This window comes from Thermothielavioides terrestris, chromosome 2 (assembly GCF_000226115.1).
Source record: "Thermothielavioides terrestris NRRL 8126 chromosome 2, complete sequence".
NCBI classification, from domain to species: domain Eukaryota; kingdom Fungi; phylum Ascomycota; class Sordariomycetes; order Sordariales; family Chaetomiaceae; genus Thermothielavioides; species Thermothielavioides terrestris.
This window is the reverse complement of record NC_016458.1, coordinates 3,001,268-3,019,014: the sequence shown is the minus strand read 5'-3', so window position 1 is coordinate 3,019,014 and position 17,747 is coordinate 3,001,268. Positions and strand designations below refer to the sequence as shown.

General features: G+C 61.5%; 6 protein-coding genes across 6 annotated transcripts; 4 read left to right on the top strand and 2 right to left on the bottom strand.

Moving 5' to 3' along the window:
- Positions 1–314: 314 nt before the first annotated feature.
- Positions 315–850, top strand: THITE_2112889 (uncharacterized protein). Its single transcript, XM_003651966.1, has one exon. It carries the CDS (start codon positions 337–339, stop codon positions 679–681), a length of 345 nt encoding a protein of 114 aa, XP_003652014.1. The 5' UTR covers positions 315–336; the 3' UTR covers positions 682–850.
- A 529-nt stretch (positions 851–1,379) lies between these two features.
- THITE_2112887 (uncharacterized protein) lies at positions 1,380–3,450 on the top strand. Its single transcript, XM_003651965.1, has 2 exons — positions 1,380–2,106; positions 2,164–3,450. Exons 1-2 carry the CDS (start codon positions 1,550–1,552, stop codon positions 3,251–3,253), a joined length of 1,647 nt encoding a protein of 548 aa, XP_003652013.1. The 5' UTR covers positions 1,380–1,549; the 3' UTR covers positions 3,254–3,450.
- A 525-nt stretch (positions 3,451–3,975) lies between these two features.
- Positions 3,976–7,440, top strand: THITE_2112885 (uncharacterized protein). Its single transcript, XM_003651964.1, has 2 exons — positions 3,976–7,082; positions 7,236–7,440. Exons 1-2 carry the CDS (start codon positions 4,086–4,088, stop codon positions 7,278–7,280), a joined length of 3,042 nt encoding a protein of 1,013 aa, XP_003652012.1. The 5' UTR covers positions 3,976–4,085; the 3' UTR covers positions 7,281–7,440.
- Positions 7,441–7,841: 401 nt separating this feature from the next.
- On the bottom strand, positions 7,842–10,802 carry THITE_2112882 (uncharacterized protein). The gene is made up of 7 exons (XM_003651963.1): positions 10,474–10,802; positions 10,349–10,402; positions 9,656–10,274; positions 9,410–9,600; positions 8,588–9,356; positions 8,378–8,527; positions 7,842–8,282 (listed from the first exon to the last, which is right to left on the bottom strand). Exons 1-7 carry the CDS (start codon positions 10,588–10,590, stop codon positions 8,002–8,004), a joined length of 2,181 nt encoding a protein of 726 aa, XP_003652011.1. The 5' UTR covers positions 10,591–10,802; the 3' UTR covers positions 7,842–8,001.
- Positions 10,803–12,305: 1,503 nt separating this feature from the next.
- THITE_2112880 (uncharacterized protein) lies at positions 12,306–13,877 on the bottom strand. Its single transcript, XM_003651962.1, has 3 exons — positions 13,649–13,877; positions 12,539–13,531; positions 12,306–12,473 (listed from the first exon to the last, which is right to left on the bottom strand). Exons 1-3 carry the CDS (start codon positions 13,674–13,676, stop codon positions 12,406–12,408), a joined length of 1,089 nt encoding a protein of 362 aa, XP_003652010.1. The 5' UTR covers positions 13,677–13,877; the 3' UTR covers positions 12,306–12,405.
- Positions 13,878–15,297: 1,420 nt separating this feature from the next.
- On the top strand, positions 15,298–16,638 carry THITE_2046563 (uncharacterized protein; the record flags this gene model as incomplete). Its single annotated transcript, XM_003651961.1, has 4 exons — positions 15,298–16,041; positions 16,095–16,102; positions 16,128–16,323; positions 16,417–16,638. 4 exons carry the CDS (start codon positions 15,298–15,300, stop codon positions 16,636–16,638), a joined length of 1,170 nt encoding a protein of 389 aa, XP_003652009.1.
- Between the last annotated feature and the right edge of the window lie 1,109 nt (positions 16,639–17,747).

Below are 17,747 nucleotides of genomic sequence, written 5' to 3'. Positions count from 1 at the left end.
CAGGAGTGGACCGGCGGGTGCGGCTACCGGTTGGAGATAGAGAACGGCCCCAACGACGACGGCGTCGAGGAGAAGGAGGATGGTGGTGGCCAAGTCCTCGGCGGTGTGGCTGCCTACCGTGGTCCATGCGGTAAAGGGATGCAGCAGGAGCAGAAGGCCAAGAGGAAGGAGGACGAGGATAAGTGGCTGGCGGAGAAGATGGAGAAGGTGCGCAACAACCCGCTGGCCGCGGCCGTCATAGCCGAACCGGAGGGCAGCTGCAAGAAGGTGGTGGTGGATCTGACTGAGGACGAGGAACTGGTCGGCGCCTCGTCGCAGACCCTGCCTGCCACACCCATGGAGGTGGGAGGCAAGGAGACGATCTACATCGAGGACGATTCCCCCGTGGAAAATCATCCCCGCGTGGAGGATTCCCCCGTGGACGCCGGATTCGACGAGCTGGGCTCCGAGGACGAAATGGAGCTGATCAAGGTGGCTGACCGCGTCGGCAACGCCGCTGACCGCGCCAGCGACTCCCGCGACGATGACCTGGACGAGGGGGTCAAGTTCGACGATCTGGACGAGGAGGTCAAATTCGACGACCTGGACGAAGAGGCCGAGCTCGACGACCTGGATGAGGAGGATGAGCTCGAGCTCATGAAATTGGCTGACCGGGCCGCGGCTTCTCTGCCTCCGCAGTAAGGGCTCACTGAACCGCGGGCCCTTTTGATGAGCTCGAGGAGAGCGAGGTGACTTTATTCACATCCTGAGTAAAAGGGACAGGCATGCAGCACGAGTAGGCCAAAGGGCAGCCAAGGGGGAGGGATATCTCAGTCAAGGGCTTCCCTGACAAGTTTAGTATATCTGGCATTGTCCAGGACATTCGGCCCCCAGGCCAAGGGTGAGAGACTCGGCACCCATGGCCAAGGCGCTGTGATTTGGGACGGCTGGGGTGGGATATTGCTTTTTGCTGGTCACATGGCTGCTTTCACTCGCATGATTCATCCTATACGCGTGGATTTGCATGCATGCCATAGAATCACACAGAGAAAATAACATGAGAGAAAAATGCCGATGCTCCCACTTCACTGAGCTAGTCTTTCGAGAAACAATGTGATTGTGAGAGCGGGATTGTCAACTGACGGGACAGGGGTTTCCGAAGCCCCGGGACCGGCGCCGCACGAAGGCGCGCGGATCGCGTTTCCGGCGCGCTAACGAACCTTGGTTAGTGCTACTTTCGGCTTGGGGCGGGGCGCCACCGTGGGGTTCCAAGAGCCCCGGCATGTTGACTTTCAGACGCGTGACGCGACCTCCCCGAGCTCCAGTGGACTTGCTCTTTTTTGCACAATTTGCCCTCGCCCGTTGAATCCGATTTCTCAATTCCTGCCCTTCATACCGCTGCGACGTCTTTTCCCATTTTCTACGGTCTATATAGCTGCGTGCGCCCACGTCCTAATCAACATCTTTTTCAGCGGATCTTGTACCTGGACGCCCCGCATCCCGCGGAGCCGCGACCATGCAAGACCTGGAAAGCACAGATCCGCGTCTTGCGCCCTCGGACAGGCAGGAAATGGCCGACGAACCCACCCTTCCCCGTCTGCCTCCTTCCCTGCTCGTCAATGACGGACGGAAGCGTGGCAGGAGCATGGGCTCCCCTCCAACGCACTCGTCGTCGACGTCGAGTGACCCGGCCTTCTTCTCGAGCGACGACGATCCTGCGCTGGACAACTACCAAAACCATGGGCGTCGTAAGAGGCGCTACGTAGGCACTTGGTATGACCAGCAGCCGGCGTCGTCGGACTCGGGCGTGGGCGAAGACGGGAGTCCGAGCTACCATCCCCCGCGCCGCAGCAGGGCGCGCAGCAGGGCGCGTCCGCAGCAGCAGAAGCGCCAGTTGAAGAGACAGCTCGACAGCGGTGTGTGGATGGGCGCGGATGGCTGCTCCACCGATACCGACGACAGCGTCGACCTGGAGCCCGTTGCTGCGAGGCTACCGCTGGCCCTGCCGCGAACCCAGGGCCCCATGCAATCTTCTGCGGCTCAACCCCAGGGCTGGGAAATGGAGCAGATTGTTCGCGACAAGATCCTCGCGTGTGTTGAGAACGGCACCGAGCAGGTTGATCTGAGGTGAGCCGGGTGCCATACGTGAGGATATGCTGAGTTCTCAGTCTAAACAAATATCAGCGGCTTGGATTTGGAGAGTATTCCCCCGGGTCTGCTCGACCCAATCTCGGAAATCACACCCATCCCTACCGTGGCCAAGGACGTTGGATTCGAGCAGAGGGATCCACAAATCAAGTTGTTTCTATCGAATAACAGGCTCGCGAGTTTCCCCGTTGGCCTCTTGAATCTCGAGCACCTCACAGTGCTCAGCCTGCGGGCCAACAATCTGGTCAAGCTCCCGCCGGCAATCGCAAAGCTCAGGAACCTCGAAACGCTCAATATCGCCCAGAATCGCATCCGTTACCTCCCCGCGGAGCTCTTGGAGCTTCTTCAAAAGGGCAGCAAGCTGCGCAACCTTCATTTCCAGCCCAACCCGTTATGGCGCCCGCAGGGCGTCCTCGTCGACAGCGAGGGCGCAGAGGAATACGAGAGGCTCACGTTTGGCGCCCGGCCGGAGGCGGAACTGGAACTCCCCTGGAGCGGGCTGACCACCAAGCTCCAATCCCGGACCCCCGTCCATTTCGCGGATGGCGTCCGCGACGCGGCTGGCTCTACCTTCACCATCCCCGCACCCGACTCGGACGCCGAGCCAGTGTGCCCGCTGGAGCCCTTCAGCCAGCTCGTCGTGCCCGAAGCGCTGGCGAGGGAGGTGCGCTTCCAGGGCGCAACCAGCAAGCTCATCAACCCGCGGGGACCCAAGACGCTCCTGGAGCTGGCCATCGGGGCGTGCGCGGCGTCGGGACAGGCCGACCGCGTGGTGCGGTATCTGCGCGAGGAGGATAGGGTCCCGCACTACCTCGCGCCCGTGGTCGAGAGGGCGGCGGCGATCCACGACGAGGGCGGGCTGCGCTGCGCGGTGTGCGGCCGCGCGACGCTGATGCCCCTGGCGCAGTGGCTCGAGTTCCGGCAGATCGGCAGGACGACGATCACGGTCGACGCCGCGGGGCGCAACACGGATTGCAAGTTCGTCGGGCTGGGCGACGGAGACAGGGCGCTGCTTGTGCCGTTCTTGCGGGTGGGATGCTCCTGGAAGTGCGTGCCGGCGCGGGTGGAACAGACGAAGGGGAAGAAGGTGCAGGGACAGAACGGAGACCTAAGGGTCAAGCAGTGATCGAGGTTGGGCTGTCCGTCTTGATTGGGGTAGGGCGGAGGGAAGCGGTGCTTTGCATGTGCGCGCAGATGTTCCGTGGTTTGATACCCAGAGCGGAGGATGCCTGTTTGGTTGAGGACGCACCATTGATATGGTCAAGCGTTACGCAGCACGGAGTATGCTGTATTGGTTCTGTGGACGGGCTGGGCAGGTGACGGGGATGTCGAATTACTCGATCGGAAAAAGAAGTTAAAGGACCGTCGCCCAGTCATATTGCCAGATGCATGAGTTTGAGAGCATATGTAAATTTATTGTGCTTGTCTGATTTTCAGCATCTTCATGTGCCTATCTATTCTCTCATCACGGCTTCTGTTGCCTCTGGTCAGTTCAGAGGCCTGCCTGAGTTGAGCTGTGTTATTCATGGTTGACATCACCAGCTGCAAGGGGCGCTAACGGTACTGCCAAGGCTTGCGCTGGCAGGGGTCGCCAGGGCCAAGGGGCGCAGTTCCAACGTCACCACGATTGGATCCAAACACATGCTCCGTCCCACCACAGCTGAGCTCCAAGGTCAAGCTTCCTCAACGGGTCATCGGCCGAAACCTCAACTCCAAGCAGATCTAGACCACCGCCCATTTAATCGCCTTGGATATGGAGCACAACCGACCTGCCACGGTAGACACAACATAGCCGACGGACCGAGCGACCGACCGAACGAACGATTTGTGCAGCCCACAACTCAGCGCCCGGTGCTGTTTGGCAGGGCGTGTCGGGCTCTTGCGCGCCCCAACACAACAACACTTCAACTCCCTTTCAGAAGATACCGTGCAAGAGAAAAAGAAGAAGGAAAAACAAAATGCGCCCTCCACACAACGCCCCTCTTACCCGCCTCCTCACCACCGCCCTCGCCCTCCTCGCGCACCTCCCCCGCCCCGCGCAGGCCGTCTTCCGCGACGAGGTCGGCCACACCGACTACCACCACCAGCTGCTCGGCCTGCCGCTGCGCGAGACCACCTTCTTCCACCGCCCGCGCCGCGACGACCGCGCCAGCCTGCTCTACACCCTCAGCGACGTCGGCGTCGTCGGCGCCGTCAACCCCGGCTCCGGCGAGGTCGTCTGGCGCCAGGATGCCTATCTCTCTCCATCGTCCTTGTTGGGGGGTGGTGGTGGTGCGAAGGGAGAGGAGGAGAGGGAGGAGGAGGAGGAGGAGGGAAAAGAGGCGGGGTGGGGAAGGTTTCTACGCGCCGGTGAGGGCGAAGGGTGGGTGGTCAGCGCGTTTGGCCGGGCGGTGCACGCGTGGGATGCGGTCAGCGGGCGGAGCAGGTTCTGGGTGCCGCTGGACGGCGTGGTGCGGGATCTGGAGGTGATGGAGATGACGGAGAGCGGGCCGGGGAGGAAGGATGTGCTGGTGCTGGTGGAGGAGCGCGGCGGGGCTTCGGTGCTGAAGAGGCTGAGCGCCGAGGACGGCTGCGTGGTCTGGGAGTGGCGCGAGCTCACGCGCGACCTGCCGCTGCAGGTGAGCACCAACGTCGAGAAGGTGTTCGTCGTCAGCCTCAAGGGCGCGCCCGGCGCGTATAACCTGAAGGTGTCGGTGCTGGATACGCTCACGGGGAGGAAGCTGGACGAGATGGTGGTCGGCGCCAAGGCGGATGTGCACGGCAAGGAGGATGTCATGTTCGTGGGGGCGAACTCGGCCGCGCCGATCGTGGCCTGGACCGACGACGCCCGCACGACGCTGCGCGTGAACGTGCTGGGAACCAAGGCCAGGCAGGAGTTCGCGCTACCGGCCGACACGGTCGCCGTTGAGATCCACGCGCCGCACCTGGTCCAGTCGGACCCGCACTTTCTGGTGCACAGCAGGACGGCGACTGGCCACCGCGGCGAGGTCTTCCATGTCGATCTCAAGACCAACGCCGTCTCCAAGGCGTACGCCCTGCCGCTTCTTCCGGGCCCGGGCGCCTTCTCGACCAGCTCGAATGGCGCCAACGTGTACTTCACCCGCATCACCGACGACGAGGTGATCCTGCTCTCGTCGCAGTCCCATGGCGTGCTCGCCCGCTGGCCCCTCAAGACGGGCGACTCAAAGGCGAGTGCTGTCCACGCCGTGTCCGAGGTCATTAAGAGAGCCGGTGCGGAGGACAGCTACGCGGTCCGCGCTGCCGCGGTGACCGATGCGGACGACTGGATGCTGATCCGCAACGGCGAAGCCGCCTGGACCCGTCCTGAGGGCATGACTGGAGGTGTCGCAGCCACGTTCGCCGAGATTCCCGAGAGCGAGGATCTCGCGAGGTCGCTGGAACAGGAGGCCCACAGCAACCCGCTTGAAGCCTATATCCATCGTGTCAAACGCCACATCCACGACCTGCAATACCTTCCGGCTTGGCTCAACGCCATCCCCGCGAGGGTGATGAGCAGTATCCTGGGCACGGATGTCCGCTCCACGGCAGGCAAGCTGGAGCGGGACAGCTTCGGCTTCCACAAGCTGGTCGTCCTAGCCACCAGGCGCGGGATGCTCTATGGCTTGGACGTCGCCAACAACGGGAGGATCGTGTGGAAAAAGCGGGCATTCCCGATTCCCAAGGGCCGCAACTGGGACGTCAAGGGCATTCAAGCGCACGATTCGACGGGCCAAGTAACCATTCTCGGTTCCAACGACGACGTCATTGTCCTGCAAAGCGATACCGGCGACATCATCGAGGCGAAGGCCCCGAGCCGGGATGCCACGACACAGGCGACCGCCCTCGTCGACACGTCCTCCGGCCAGCACCTCATCCGGATCGGCCGCGGCGGAAAGATCGGCGAGCTTCCTGTGGACCGGGCGCCCAGACAGACCGTTGTCACTCGCGGTGCAGAAGGCGAGCTCAAGGGCATCGTTTTTGTGCCCAACGGCAACAGCTCGTACGAGTCCGTTTCCTGGACCTTCTCCCCGCCAAAGGGCCAGAGGATAGTGCACATCGCTACCAGACCAGCCCACGACGCCGTCGCTTCCATCGGCCGTGTCCTCGGCGACCGCAGGGTCAAGTACAAGTACCTCAACCCCAACACCCTCGTGCTCGCCGCCATCAACGACGAGACCCACGTCCTCACCGTGTACCTGCTGGACACTGTCTCCGGCCAGGTCCTCTCCGCCGCCAAGCACGACGGCGTCGACTCCACTAAGCCCATCGAGTGCGCCATGGCCGAGAACTGGTTCGTGTGCACCTTCTTCGGCCAGTATGCGCTGCACGACAACAGCGCCCAGGCCGTCAAGGGCTACCAGATGGTCGTGTCGGACCTCTACGAGAGCGACGAGCCCAACAACCGCGGCCCGCTCGGCAGCGCCGCGACCGCCTCCTCCTCGCTTGAACCGCTCGACGTGCCCACCGCCGACGGCGGCGTCGTCCGCCCTGCGGTCGTCTCCCAGGCCTACATCCTCAGCGCGCCCGTGTCCGCCCTGCAGGTCACCACGACGCGGCAGGGCATCACGGCGCGGCAGGTGCTGGCCTACCTGCCGGAGGCGCACGGCATCGCGGGCCTGCCGCGCGTCGTGCTGGAGCCGCGCCGGCCGGTCGGGCGCGACCCCACCGCCGCCGAGGCCGAGGAGGGCCTGCTGCGCTACCAGCCGGCGGTCGAGATCGACCCCAAGAGCGTGGTGACGCACGAGCGCGACGTGCTCGGCGTGCGCCGCATCGTCACCGCCCCCGCCGTCGTCGAGAGCACCTGCCTCGTGTTCGCCTACGGCCTCGTCGACATCTTCGGCACCCGCGTCGCCCCCAGCTTCCTCTTCGACATCCTCGGCAAGGGCTTCAGCAAGGCCACCCTCGTCGGCACCGTGCTTGCGCTGCTGGGCGGCGTGCTCTTGCTCGCTCCCGTGGTAAGTTGACTTTCTTTTCTTTTCTTTTCTTCCTTCTTTTTTTTGGCTCCCGACAGACTGCTTTTCCGGGGATGGCGGTGGTAGTGTATATCAATAGGGTGGAAGGGCGAAAAGAAGAATGCGGATGTGCTGACCGTTTCTTTGCGCGGACAGGTCAGGAGGAAACAGATTAATATGCGCTGGCAGGCGCCCATGTAAATGATGCTGGGATATGAAGGAAAATCTTGTACTATGGGGTAACCAAAGATAGATCGCAACCATATTGGGAATACAGAGAGTTCTGGCTTGTAAGTTTGATGCTTTATAGGTCCCCTGTTTTCAGATGCCATTGTTTGTGTTGCGCGTATGACCTACACACCACGCCGAGCCGATAAATATATCTCATTGGATTCATGTAGTTGGAAAATGACCGAGATCGCTAAAGCGGAGAGCATGTCAACCGTTCTGTGTCATGGCTCCAGAAATGCAACGGTAACAATCTGCCTGCCATCCGTGATACACCGGGCTTGCCATTTTGATGATGAAAGACGACGACGACTCTGTGAGGGAAAATGCAAGACCGAAATTAGCTCATGGAGCTCGTCTCGTAGCAGGCAGTAGACAAACCGACCTCCCCGCTCCCAAGTCCTCGCCAGCCGAGAGGTTCGTCATCATTGAAAATCCAGCACTGATCCGCCCCCTTGCAATACTACAGATACACCCCGCCCAGTTGTTCTTACCAGACGACCTCCCTTTTAACCCTCTCCCTCTCCCTCCCAATTTCCAGCTCCCTCCCATTGCATCCATTCCCGTCCTCTCTCCCAAGATCAAAAGCCCGCAGACAGAGCAGACAGACAGACAGACAAGAGCCGGGCTCAATCGTCATCGTCAAAGATCTGGTACGTGTTCTGCAGGACGGTGTCGATTACCCGGACCTGCCTCAATCGTCATCGTCAAAGATCTGGTACGTGTTCTGCAGGACGGTGTCGATTACCCGGACCTGCCAGCCGGCGTCGGCGATGTTGGAGCCCGGGGCGGTGCCCATCAGGGTGGGGCCGAACACGATGGCCAGGTTCTGCGAGCTCATCCGGTTCGTCGCCGAGTTCTCCATCACGCGGTGCAGGTGCAGGGTCAGGGCGCGCACGGTGGCGTAGTTGGGGTCCGGCAGGCTGTTGATGATGGCGTGCAGCGAGTCGCGCCGGACGATGTCGTCGTCGTGTTCTGCCGGGGAGGTAAGGGGTGGGGTTAGAATGGGCGGGTAGGTGGGCGCGATGAAGCAGATGAGAGAAGGAGGGTGGTGGGTGTGCGTGACTTACTGGCTGCCTCGATGAAGGCCGAGTAGTTCTCCCTCGTCAGCAGAGGGTCCGGCAGGTCTCGGAAGAACTGCTTGAGCAAGCCGGCGACGCTGTTCACGTCGTGGAAGAAGTTCTCGGGGTTGCGGAAGTCGAGGTTGCTGGAGCCGGAGTCTAGCAAAAACATGTTAGGTACGACAGAACAAGCAGAGAGTGAGAGCACACGGTACGTACCCGTGTCGAAGAGGTTCTTGAGCTTGTTGACGTGGGGCACAGAGCCCGACAGCCGGTAGATGCCTTCGACGTTCAGGCCATACAAGTCCACGGCCTGAATGCACTGATATACCACCATAGGTACAGCCAGCCCATCCCTCTCGTAGAGCTTGGACAGCGAGACACCGAACACGGGCCGCGGCGGCGCAATTTGGGGTGCCACCGGCGGCGATTGCCTGAGCGCCTGGGGGGGACCCATAGCGGGAGACGGTGGGCCCGCGTTCGGCCCTGAACTGCCCTGCTGCGAGGGAAGTTGTCCGTACGGCGGCTGCTGGGGCTGCTGGGACTGTGCGCTCTGGAAAGGCAGAGCGCCCAGCTGCGGCGGTCCCTGGGAAGCGGCAGAGCTGTATGGCCCATTAAACCTGCTATTCGGGCCCGGGCCCTGTTGTTGTGGCTGCGTGCCCGGCCCACGATACTGTTGATTCAGGCCGCTGCTGGCCTGGCTCACGGCGTTCCCCTGGCTGAAGCTTCTCTCGTGTTGCGACTGAGAGGAGGGCCGCGGGGGACCGCCGAACAATGGGATTGAGCCACTGCTTTGGCCGTAGCTGTGGCCCAAGGACCCCTGGCTTGGTGGGGGGGCGGCAGGGTCAGAAAAGGTGCTTGATCTGGCGTTCTGGAAGATGCCCGAGGGCGGTGGCTGGCTTTGAATGGCGCTTTGCGCTGGTTGCTGTTGCTGTTGCTGATGGGCGTTGTGAGTGACGGCGGGTGCTCGGTGTGACGCCTCGAGGAGCTAACACAATGTTAGTCACAAAACCAAAATCCCCCGAGGAGGAAAGGACCTACCGGATTGCGTTCGTACTTGGGCAACCCCGTCCTTGGCGATAGCTTAGGGTGCTGGCTGCTCAGGTAGTCGTTCAGATCCTTGTCATTGTCAATGGCGAGGACAGTGTCACGCAAGCTCCGCGCCTCGGATCCAGGCTTGAGGGGGCTGATGCAGAGGCCGTTGCTGAGCACCAGCTTCTCGTTGAGCGACGCTGCGGAACTCATTAGCATCCATGCCCGCTGCTGACTCGACGCCGACCAACATACCAAACTTCTGCATCTGCAGCGCCAATCCCGAGTCGCACTCTCTCACGATGTCCTGCAGCGCCTGCACCGTCTCTGGCCGGGTCTTCGTTTCCAGCTCGCTCCGCTCCGCAGCAGCAACCTGGACCTTGGCCTGATAATCCTGGTCGGCGGCCTGGGCCTTCCGCAGCAGGTCCTCCTCGTGCTGGGCGCCGGACTTGTGGCCCTTGAAGCCGAACATCTTGCCGGACTGGCGGCCGGCGGAGTCGCCGGTGCGGGCGCGGTCGTACTCCTCGGCCAGGGCGTCGTACTTGGCCTTGGACTTGCGCATGGCGGCCTCGAGCTCGGCGACGCGCTGCTCGGCGGCCAGGCCGCTCTGCTTCCACCCCTTCCTCGACTTGTCGGCCATGAGGGCCAGCTCGGTCAGGTCTTCGGACATCTGCTGCAGCGATGCGGCGAATTGGATCCCGTTGTCGGCCATGCGCTCGTGGACGGCCATCATGTCGTCGTAGGCCCGGCCAAAGGTGCCGCCGCGATGCTCTCCGCGCTGCATAGCGTCCTGCGACGCCCGGCACAGCTTCTTCAGCGAGTTCGCATGTTCGTCTTCGAGCGCGGCACGCTTCTTGAGGAACAGGGAGAACTCCTGCGCGTTCGTAAGAAGCATCAGGGGGTTAGCGGGGGTAGTCAGCTACGAACGCGAGGAGGGGTCTGGCGCACCTTTGCCGAGGCGATGCTCTGCTTTAGCCGGTTGAGCATGACCGAGATTCCGATCTGTGCGGGAGCGGTAAGCGCGAGGCAGACGACGGCGAGGACGGCGACTGCGGGCCGGGAAAGATGCGCACCTCTGATGTCAGGACGTCTTGCACCTGCGCCTTGGTCTCGTGGCTCGGCGCTGTGGCCGCCGGCTGCGTTGCGGCCCCATTGTCAGGAGGCGCTGCTGGTGTTTCTGCAGAAGACATGGCGACGGCGCCTAGGATTGAGGCAGCCGCGCGTGTTGGCGACTGCACGGAGGTATCAAGGTATGCTGTTGTTGTGTGCTCTTGGTTGTCGTGTGGTTTAGTGTAGGTTCATCGGCCGAGTTGCATTGGAAGTTTGGGGCAGTTCCCACGGCACACGTTACAACACGGCCAATCCGCTCGCCAACGCCGTCAGCGACAGGGGAACTTGGGCGGGGACGGGAGACCGTTGCAGCCCGCAGCGGCCAGTGTGTTGTGGGCCTGAAATCGCCCAACCTGGAAACTTCCATTGGCGGGCCGAGCTCTGGGCTGTTGGCGTGGGTCCAGGCACCCACTTTCAAGCAGCCAAAACCGCGGGTTCCTGCGGCCGAGCATGCACCCCTTTAACTTGAGGTTCCGCTGCTCATCCTTGATCCTTTCCCCGATCAGTTGTTTTCCGTTCTTCATCACTGGCAAACAAACGAAGGGCCGCATGTCGGCCCTACAACCTCAATATCTTGCTGTGCTACGGTACCGCAGTTAGTTACGCAGGAAGGCATCTTGGCCCAAGGCCCGGATTATGTGGACGAATTTGGCATGAACTGCTACAGTTTCAACTCCTCGACATGCCTCGACAAACCAAACAAAACCAAGTCAGCAGTCCTTGCGGTTCTGGCCTGGAACTTCCTGGTTGCCTCGCGGTAGCCAGAAATATCCACGCAGTTTTGAACAGCGCATCCTCGACGGCGATCATTCAAGCAATGCCACTGGCTGGCAGCCATCGCTTGCCTGTAGCTGTATCAATGGTCCTTGCTTCGCTTACCAGGAGGGGAAACCGCCTCGTTTCGAAGCCTGCCAGCCCCGGCCAAGGCTGTCTCAGCTCTCGTCAACTACCGTACTCCAGTACTGTGTACTGTGGTAAGCGGTCTCCCCAAAGCTTCCACTCCAGTGGGAGTGCTCCCGCCTTCGGGACTGCGCATCCGACCACCCAACCAAACTTCCGGTCTGGCCAGGCTCGGCGCTGCTGTGGAAGCCAGGTTGTGTATCCGTACTCCGAGCTGCGTATTCCGTGCCCCTGAACGGCCAGAACGCTCAAAGCGCCCCCCCCTGCCGTGGCACATGGTGACCGCCTGGAGGCGACTGTGTGTCCGCCCGCCCCGGCCCTGCGGCCCGTCTCCGGCAGCCAGGGGAAACCCGACCTGGCGGGGAACGCTGCCGACTGCCAATCCGGCCAGCCGCCGTTGGTTCGGCTCAGTCCCGAGATAGCAGGGCCGGGATGGGTAGTGCAGGAATGAAGGGCTCGGCAGCAGCGCTGGTGTTGAACTCCGAGGGAGGGTAGTTTCCCTCTGTAGCTGATACCGGCGAGAAAACAGCAATTGTTGCACGCCTGCAATCTTGTGAGCTCCGCTCTTGCGGACGACAACTACTAAAGATAGACCAGGATCGTCGGCCGAAGAACTTCCCCGTCTGACAAGCAATACGGATGAGCAGTATTGTACCCAGTACTACGTTGGATTTCTCGGCCCTGCATCCTAACCTTCGAACCGGGGATCCTGGGGTCGGACTGCCGATGCGGTATCAATGTCACGAGGAGCAGTTTGCACTGGGTTACGAGCAGCCGGCTATGTGCATCGACTAGAGAGGCATGTTTCCATGGTTCCACGACCACGCCAGAACCTGCGCGTTTTGTTGCTTGCCCTCTATGGGAATCGACTAAACGATGAACAACCCGAGGTTTCACCACGTGGCCGCCCCAGAATCGTCTATGGTATACCTGCGCAGCGAAACGCCGGTGCTGGATGCTTGCACACACGTGTTTTTCCTATGCGTAAATCGGTTTTAGATGAAGCCCTTCAAAATGGCGGCTTCGGCGTTGAGGATGGAAGACCCGGCGGCGCCAATGACGGCTGGAGAAGGTTAGTTGGCAGGTTCCATTCCAGTCGGGCTTCCTCGATCCGGCGGTGATACTCACTGTTGTGGCTGAGCGCGACGAACTTGATGTCGAAGATGCCGCTCTCATCCTCGCGGACACGGCCGACGCTGACGGTATAACCCCTGGACAGGTCGCGGTCGAGCCGAGGCTGTGGCCTGTCGGGCTCGTCGAACACCTTGATGGGAGGCTCGGGGGCCGAGGGGCAGCCCAGGCGCTGGGCCTCGCAGACGTAGCTGCGCATGGCCTCCCTGACCTGCTCGGCCGTTGGCGGCGGGCGCTGGGCAAAGCGCAGTGACACGCAGGCCGTGTGACCGTCCATCACGGGCACGCGGTTACACGCGGCCGACACGCGCAGGGTGGTCTGCTCCTCGAAGGCGGTCGCCTCGGCGTTGATGCCGCCCAGGATCTTCCGCGCCTCCGTCTCCAGCTTGTCCTCCTCGCCTGCGATGAAGGGCACCACATTGTCGATGATGTCCATGCTGCTGACGCCCGGGTACCCGGCGCCCGACACGGCCTGCATGGTGACGACGGAGACGGTGTCGATCCTGCCGAAGCGCGCCTGCAGGGCGGCGAACGGGATGACCAGGCCGATGACGGCGCAGTTGCTGTTGCACACGAGGAAGCCCTTCTGCAGGCCGAGCGTCCTGCGCTGATGCGGGATCAAGCCGAGGTGGTCGAGATTGACGGTCGGCACCACTAGCGGCACGAGCGGGTCGCGGCGGTAGTTCTTGGCGTTGGAGAAGACGGCCAGGTTGGCCAGCTGGAACTCCCGCTCGATGGGGCCGGCGACGTCGCTGTCGAGGCCGCTGAAGACGATGTCGCAGTCGGCGAACTCGCTAGCCTTGCACTCGCGCACCACCAGGTCGCCGACCTCGGGCGCGATCGGGCTCGACTGCTTCCACCGCACGGCGTCGCGGTACTTCTTGCCGGCCGACCGCGACGAGGCGCCCACGGCCACGAGCCGCAGCCACGGGTGTTGCTGGAGCAGCAGGATGAAGCGCTGGCCGACCGAGCCGGTGCAGCCCAGGACGCCTAGGCAGAGAGAGTAAGAGAGACAAGCAGCTGTCAGTTTCTTCTTTTTCTTCTTCTCTTCTTCCGAGACTCTCCAGGGGGGGGGGGGTCAGCTGGGGGCATGTCTCGGGCGCTTACCGCAGTTCTTGGTGGGCAATTGAGACATGCTGGGCCGGTTCTGTGAGTTGGTGCGAGTGCGACGGGGCTGGCTGCCGTTAGGATGCGCAGTCGGGAGGCCTTCCAGCACCGGGAAGGGAATCACAAGAAGTTTTTATAAATAGGTATATGCTACAGTAGGTACATCGCCAAACACTTGGTGAGTCAGTTTCTTCCCCAATCTGGCTGTCGGTGTCTGAACTTTTTGCTCGCCATCCGCTGCCGCTTGCTGCCCCGCCACGCCCCGCAATCGGAGACGGTGGGGTACGTGGGGTGATCTCCAACAGCAGCAGCAGCAAGGGACAGGGCGCGGCGGTCCACAGCGCCCACAAGCTCCGACACCCATCACGTAACGTTAAGTGACTGTAGGGCTGAGTATGGACAGTACCTACCTTGTACCTGACGCGAGACGGAAAGGAGCGAAAGGCGGTGATGGGCCGGAGACGGTGCCTTCTTCAGGTTCATCGCGCACCATTCAATATCCCGGGATTCTCGGTTCTGAAATTCAATCATCCGCGCAAGCAGCTTAAATTCAAAGTCCACGTCCACAGCAGGCTTAGACAGCTGCGGTGACAGTGACAAGTGACGGGGCCTCCACGCGCTCGACATGTGCCAGAACCCTTTCCGACACCGATCCCACGCGACTTGTTTCCTGGCACAGCATCTTGTGTGTATCCGCCTCGCAATAATCCCCGCGTGGCGACACAGCCAAGATCTGTGTCAAAAGCTGGCTTCGTGTTCGCGGTTTTTTTGCGCCAAACACAATGCTTACTCAGCTTGAGGAATGAGGAATGGGAAGCGAGAAAAAGCAACACCCTCTCCCTGGGTGGTGCTTGTCGGATATTGTCAAAGCAGTCGGTGAAGTTCTTCCACCCCCGGCTGGACGAGGCTGCGCCCATCTGCATGACATGCTGCCGTCTCTGTGATACCAGATGGGGAAAAACAGCTGCATGCCCCTTTCAACCACCCCTAGGGAGTGTTGGCTGCCGTCGCACTGCTTCCTGCTCGGGGCGCCCCCAGCGAGCCGTTATCCCTGGGCGTCCTGATCCAGCCGTATTTCCATTTACCGGTCGCCGACAAAATTCCACACGACTAACTGAAAGACGGTGGCTCGTTACGGCTCTCGTCAGATCGCGGCGAGGCCCGCTTGACCGTCCCAGCTCGCATTAGCTCGGCGCGTCCGACCGGGATCATGGCGCCTCTTCAAAATGGGTCCGGACGCCAGTGCGCGGGTTGAGTCTTTTCCCTCCTTCCTTGCAAGGCCCAGCTCGGTGTCTCGGAACCGTCATTGTTCCTTTAGTTCTGGCTGGAAATATTCTTATGCCGTAAGACAGTTGTTGGGGCTTGGACAATAACATCCGGGCCTTGACGCCGAGGTGAGATAGAATCTATTGCTTCCACAAGCTCGCGCCTCGTTTCTTCTCCTTCACCCGCGCGGTGTAAGTGCTCGACTCGGAAGACTGAGCCGTGCCGCCAGAAGTGCCCTCGGAAGGCAATGATGTGGCGAAGCCCAACATTGATGGTCGCGAGACTAATACGCGACGAAGCAGACTTCATAAACGCATGCCGGTACTCACATATACACACTGGTACATACACCTGTCATCTACCAGCCCAGCACCTTGTCCACTATGTCCGGTCCTCCGACAGACGACCCCTCAAGCGTGGTCGACTTGATCAGCCAGTCACCCCCTGTCGACTGCTCCAAGCCATACGACACGTCCACGCTCGCCGGCAAGACCATCCTCATCACAGGCGGCGCGTCCGGCTTTGGCGCCGCGTTTGCCCGGCACTGGGCCCGCCACGGCGCCCACCTCGTCCTCGGCGACATCAACGACCGCGCCGGCGAGGAGCTCGTCGCCGAGCTGCGCTCTTCCCCGTCCACCGCCCCGGACCAGGTCATCTTCTACCAGCATTGCGACGTCACCTCCTGGACTGACCAGCTCGCGCTCTTTCGGGCCGCCATCGCCGCCTCCCCTAACCACACCATCGACACCGTCGTCGCCGGCGCAGGCATCATCGAGAGAGGCAACCCGCTCGCCCCCTCAGCCACCTCTCCGGTGTTCGACCACCCCGCCAATCTCGACGCCTCCCACCCACCCCCGCCGCCGCCCCCGCTCAAAGTCCTCGCCGTCAACCTCACCGGCGTCATGTACACCACCCACCTGGCCCTCTACTACCTTTCTCTCAACCCTCCCCCCTCCACCACCACCACCACCAGCAGCAGCAGCAGCAGCACCCCACCCCGCGCCGCCCGAGACCGCCATCTCCTCCTGATCTCCTCCATCGCCGGCCTGATCCCCCTCCCCGGCCAGACGGAGTACACGGCGTCCAAGCACGCCGTGATGGGTCTGTTCCGCGCCCTGCGCGCCACCGTCCCCTTCACCACTATCACTACTACTACTAGCAGCAGCAGCAACAGCAGCAGCAGCAGTAGTAGTAGTAGTAGTATCAGCGGCAGCAGCGGCATCCGCGTCAACGCGCTGACGCCCTACTTCGTCGACACGCCGCTGCTGCCCGCCGCCGGGCTGGCGCTGCTGGCCGGCGCCGCGACGGCCGCGCTCGAGGACGTGGTCGATGCCGCCACGCGGCTGGTCGCGGACGAGGGCATCCGCGGCCGGGCGCTGCTGGTTGGGCCGAAGATCAGGGTCGTGGATGTTGAGGGCGAGGGTGGGGATGGTTATGGTAATGGTGTTGGGGGTAAGGGTGGGAGTCGCAACGGTGCGTGCACATGTGCAGGGGATTGGCAGTTGGTGGATGGCGGGCGGCTGAGGGTCGTGGAGGGGGAGGCGAGGACCGAGGGCGAGCGGAGGCAGGCTGTGTGGGAGGTGTATGGGCACGACTATGAGCGGGTGGAGGTGTTTGTGTGGAGGTACCTGTGGGTGCTGAACCTGATGCGGCGGCTGAGGGGGTGGGTTGGCTTCGTGAGGGACTTGTGTGGGATATTCGTTGGGCGGCGGGGGAGGAGGTAGGATATTGCGGGGAACAGGGGGAGCGTGTTGGTGTCCATTGGTCTTGGATATACGGGGGGAGGCATGTAGTCGGCTTTTGTTAGCGGTATATATCTCGAAAGTCTTGTCATCTCCTGTGTCTGCCGTCTGCGCCTGGCTGACGTTTTGATCAATTCCGGGGTTCACCGCTGGGCTGGACACTGCTTTCTCCCCTGCTCCAAGCCTTTTGTTACCCTCCCACTGTAGCCATTACACCGCAACACTCAAAAGGTCCAGCGAAGAGGCCGATGAGAAGCACATGTCCTGAATGGTGTTGACTAAGTTGGGTTCCGGAGACTCCGATCAAGGTCCTGCGACAATGTGGCGACAACATCACGCTGCGGGATACGTGGGGACTGGCGGCCTCTAGCAGGCCGCGTGGTGCTCCTGAGCAGCTGTCTGTCCTCGTGAATACGGTAAGCATCGGCCATTGCTAAGAAAATCCGAACCAGCGCCTGATCGGTGGACTATCGTGTACGGAGTGTTGTGCGTGGTTGTACCAAGTCCTCTAACATCAGGTAGGCAGCGGGTCACCGGTGGTATCGTCTTCGCGACAAGCGGTATCATCCTCACGAACCGCAGCGGAGTTGAGGAGATCTAGAGACACTGGCGTATTCCGTTCAGTACGCAGAGACGGCAGCAAACTTCTCGATTAATCTTGACTGCTCTAAACGCTCCCATGCATTCAAGCGACGCCCGGTCCAGCATGGGCCGAGAAGTGTATCAGTTGTAGACGAGCCGCAGAAGACAGACCGCTTCCCCAAATCCAATGTCTAAACACCAGGAGAGTTAGACAGAGAGGAAGGAAACTAAGCTAGGCCGCCGCTCAACCCGTCACGCCATCCAAGACACCTCCCTCCCATGCAGCACCAGCACCGACGCTTGACCCAAAGTTCAGGCCGCAGAATACAGGAGATCGAACCGCGAGAAGGTGAAAGAAAAAAGAACCCCAACTCCACCGCCGCAATGGAACCTCCGCCACAAACCCGAGCGCGAATAACAATTCCCACAATCCCAGAAGTCCAGCCCCTCCCAATGAACCCTTTTATATCAGCAAATCGCGCATGAAGGAGTAAAGAGCAAAACAATAA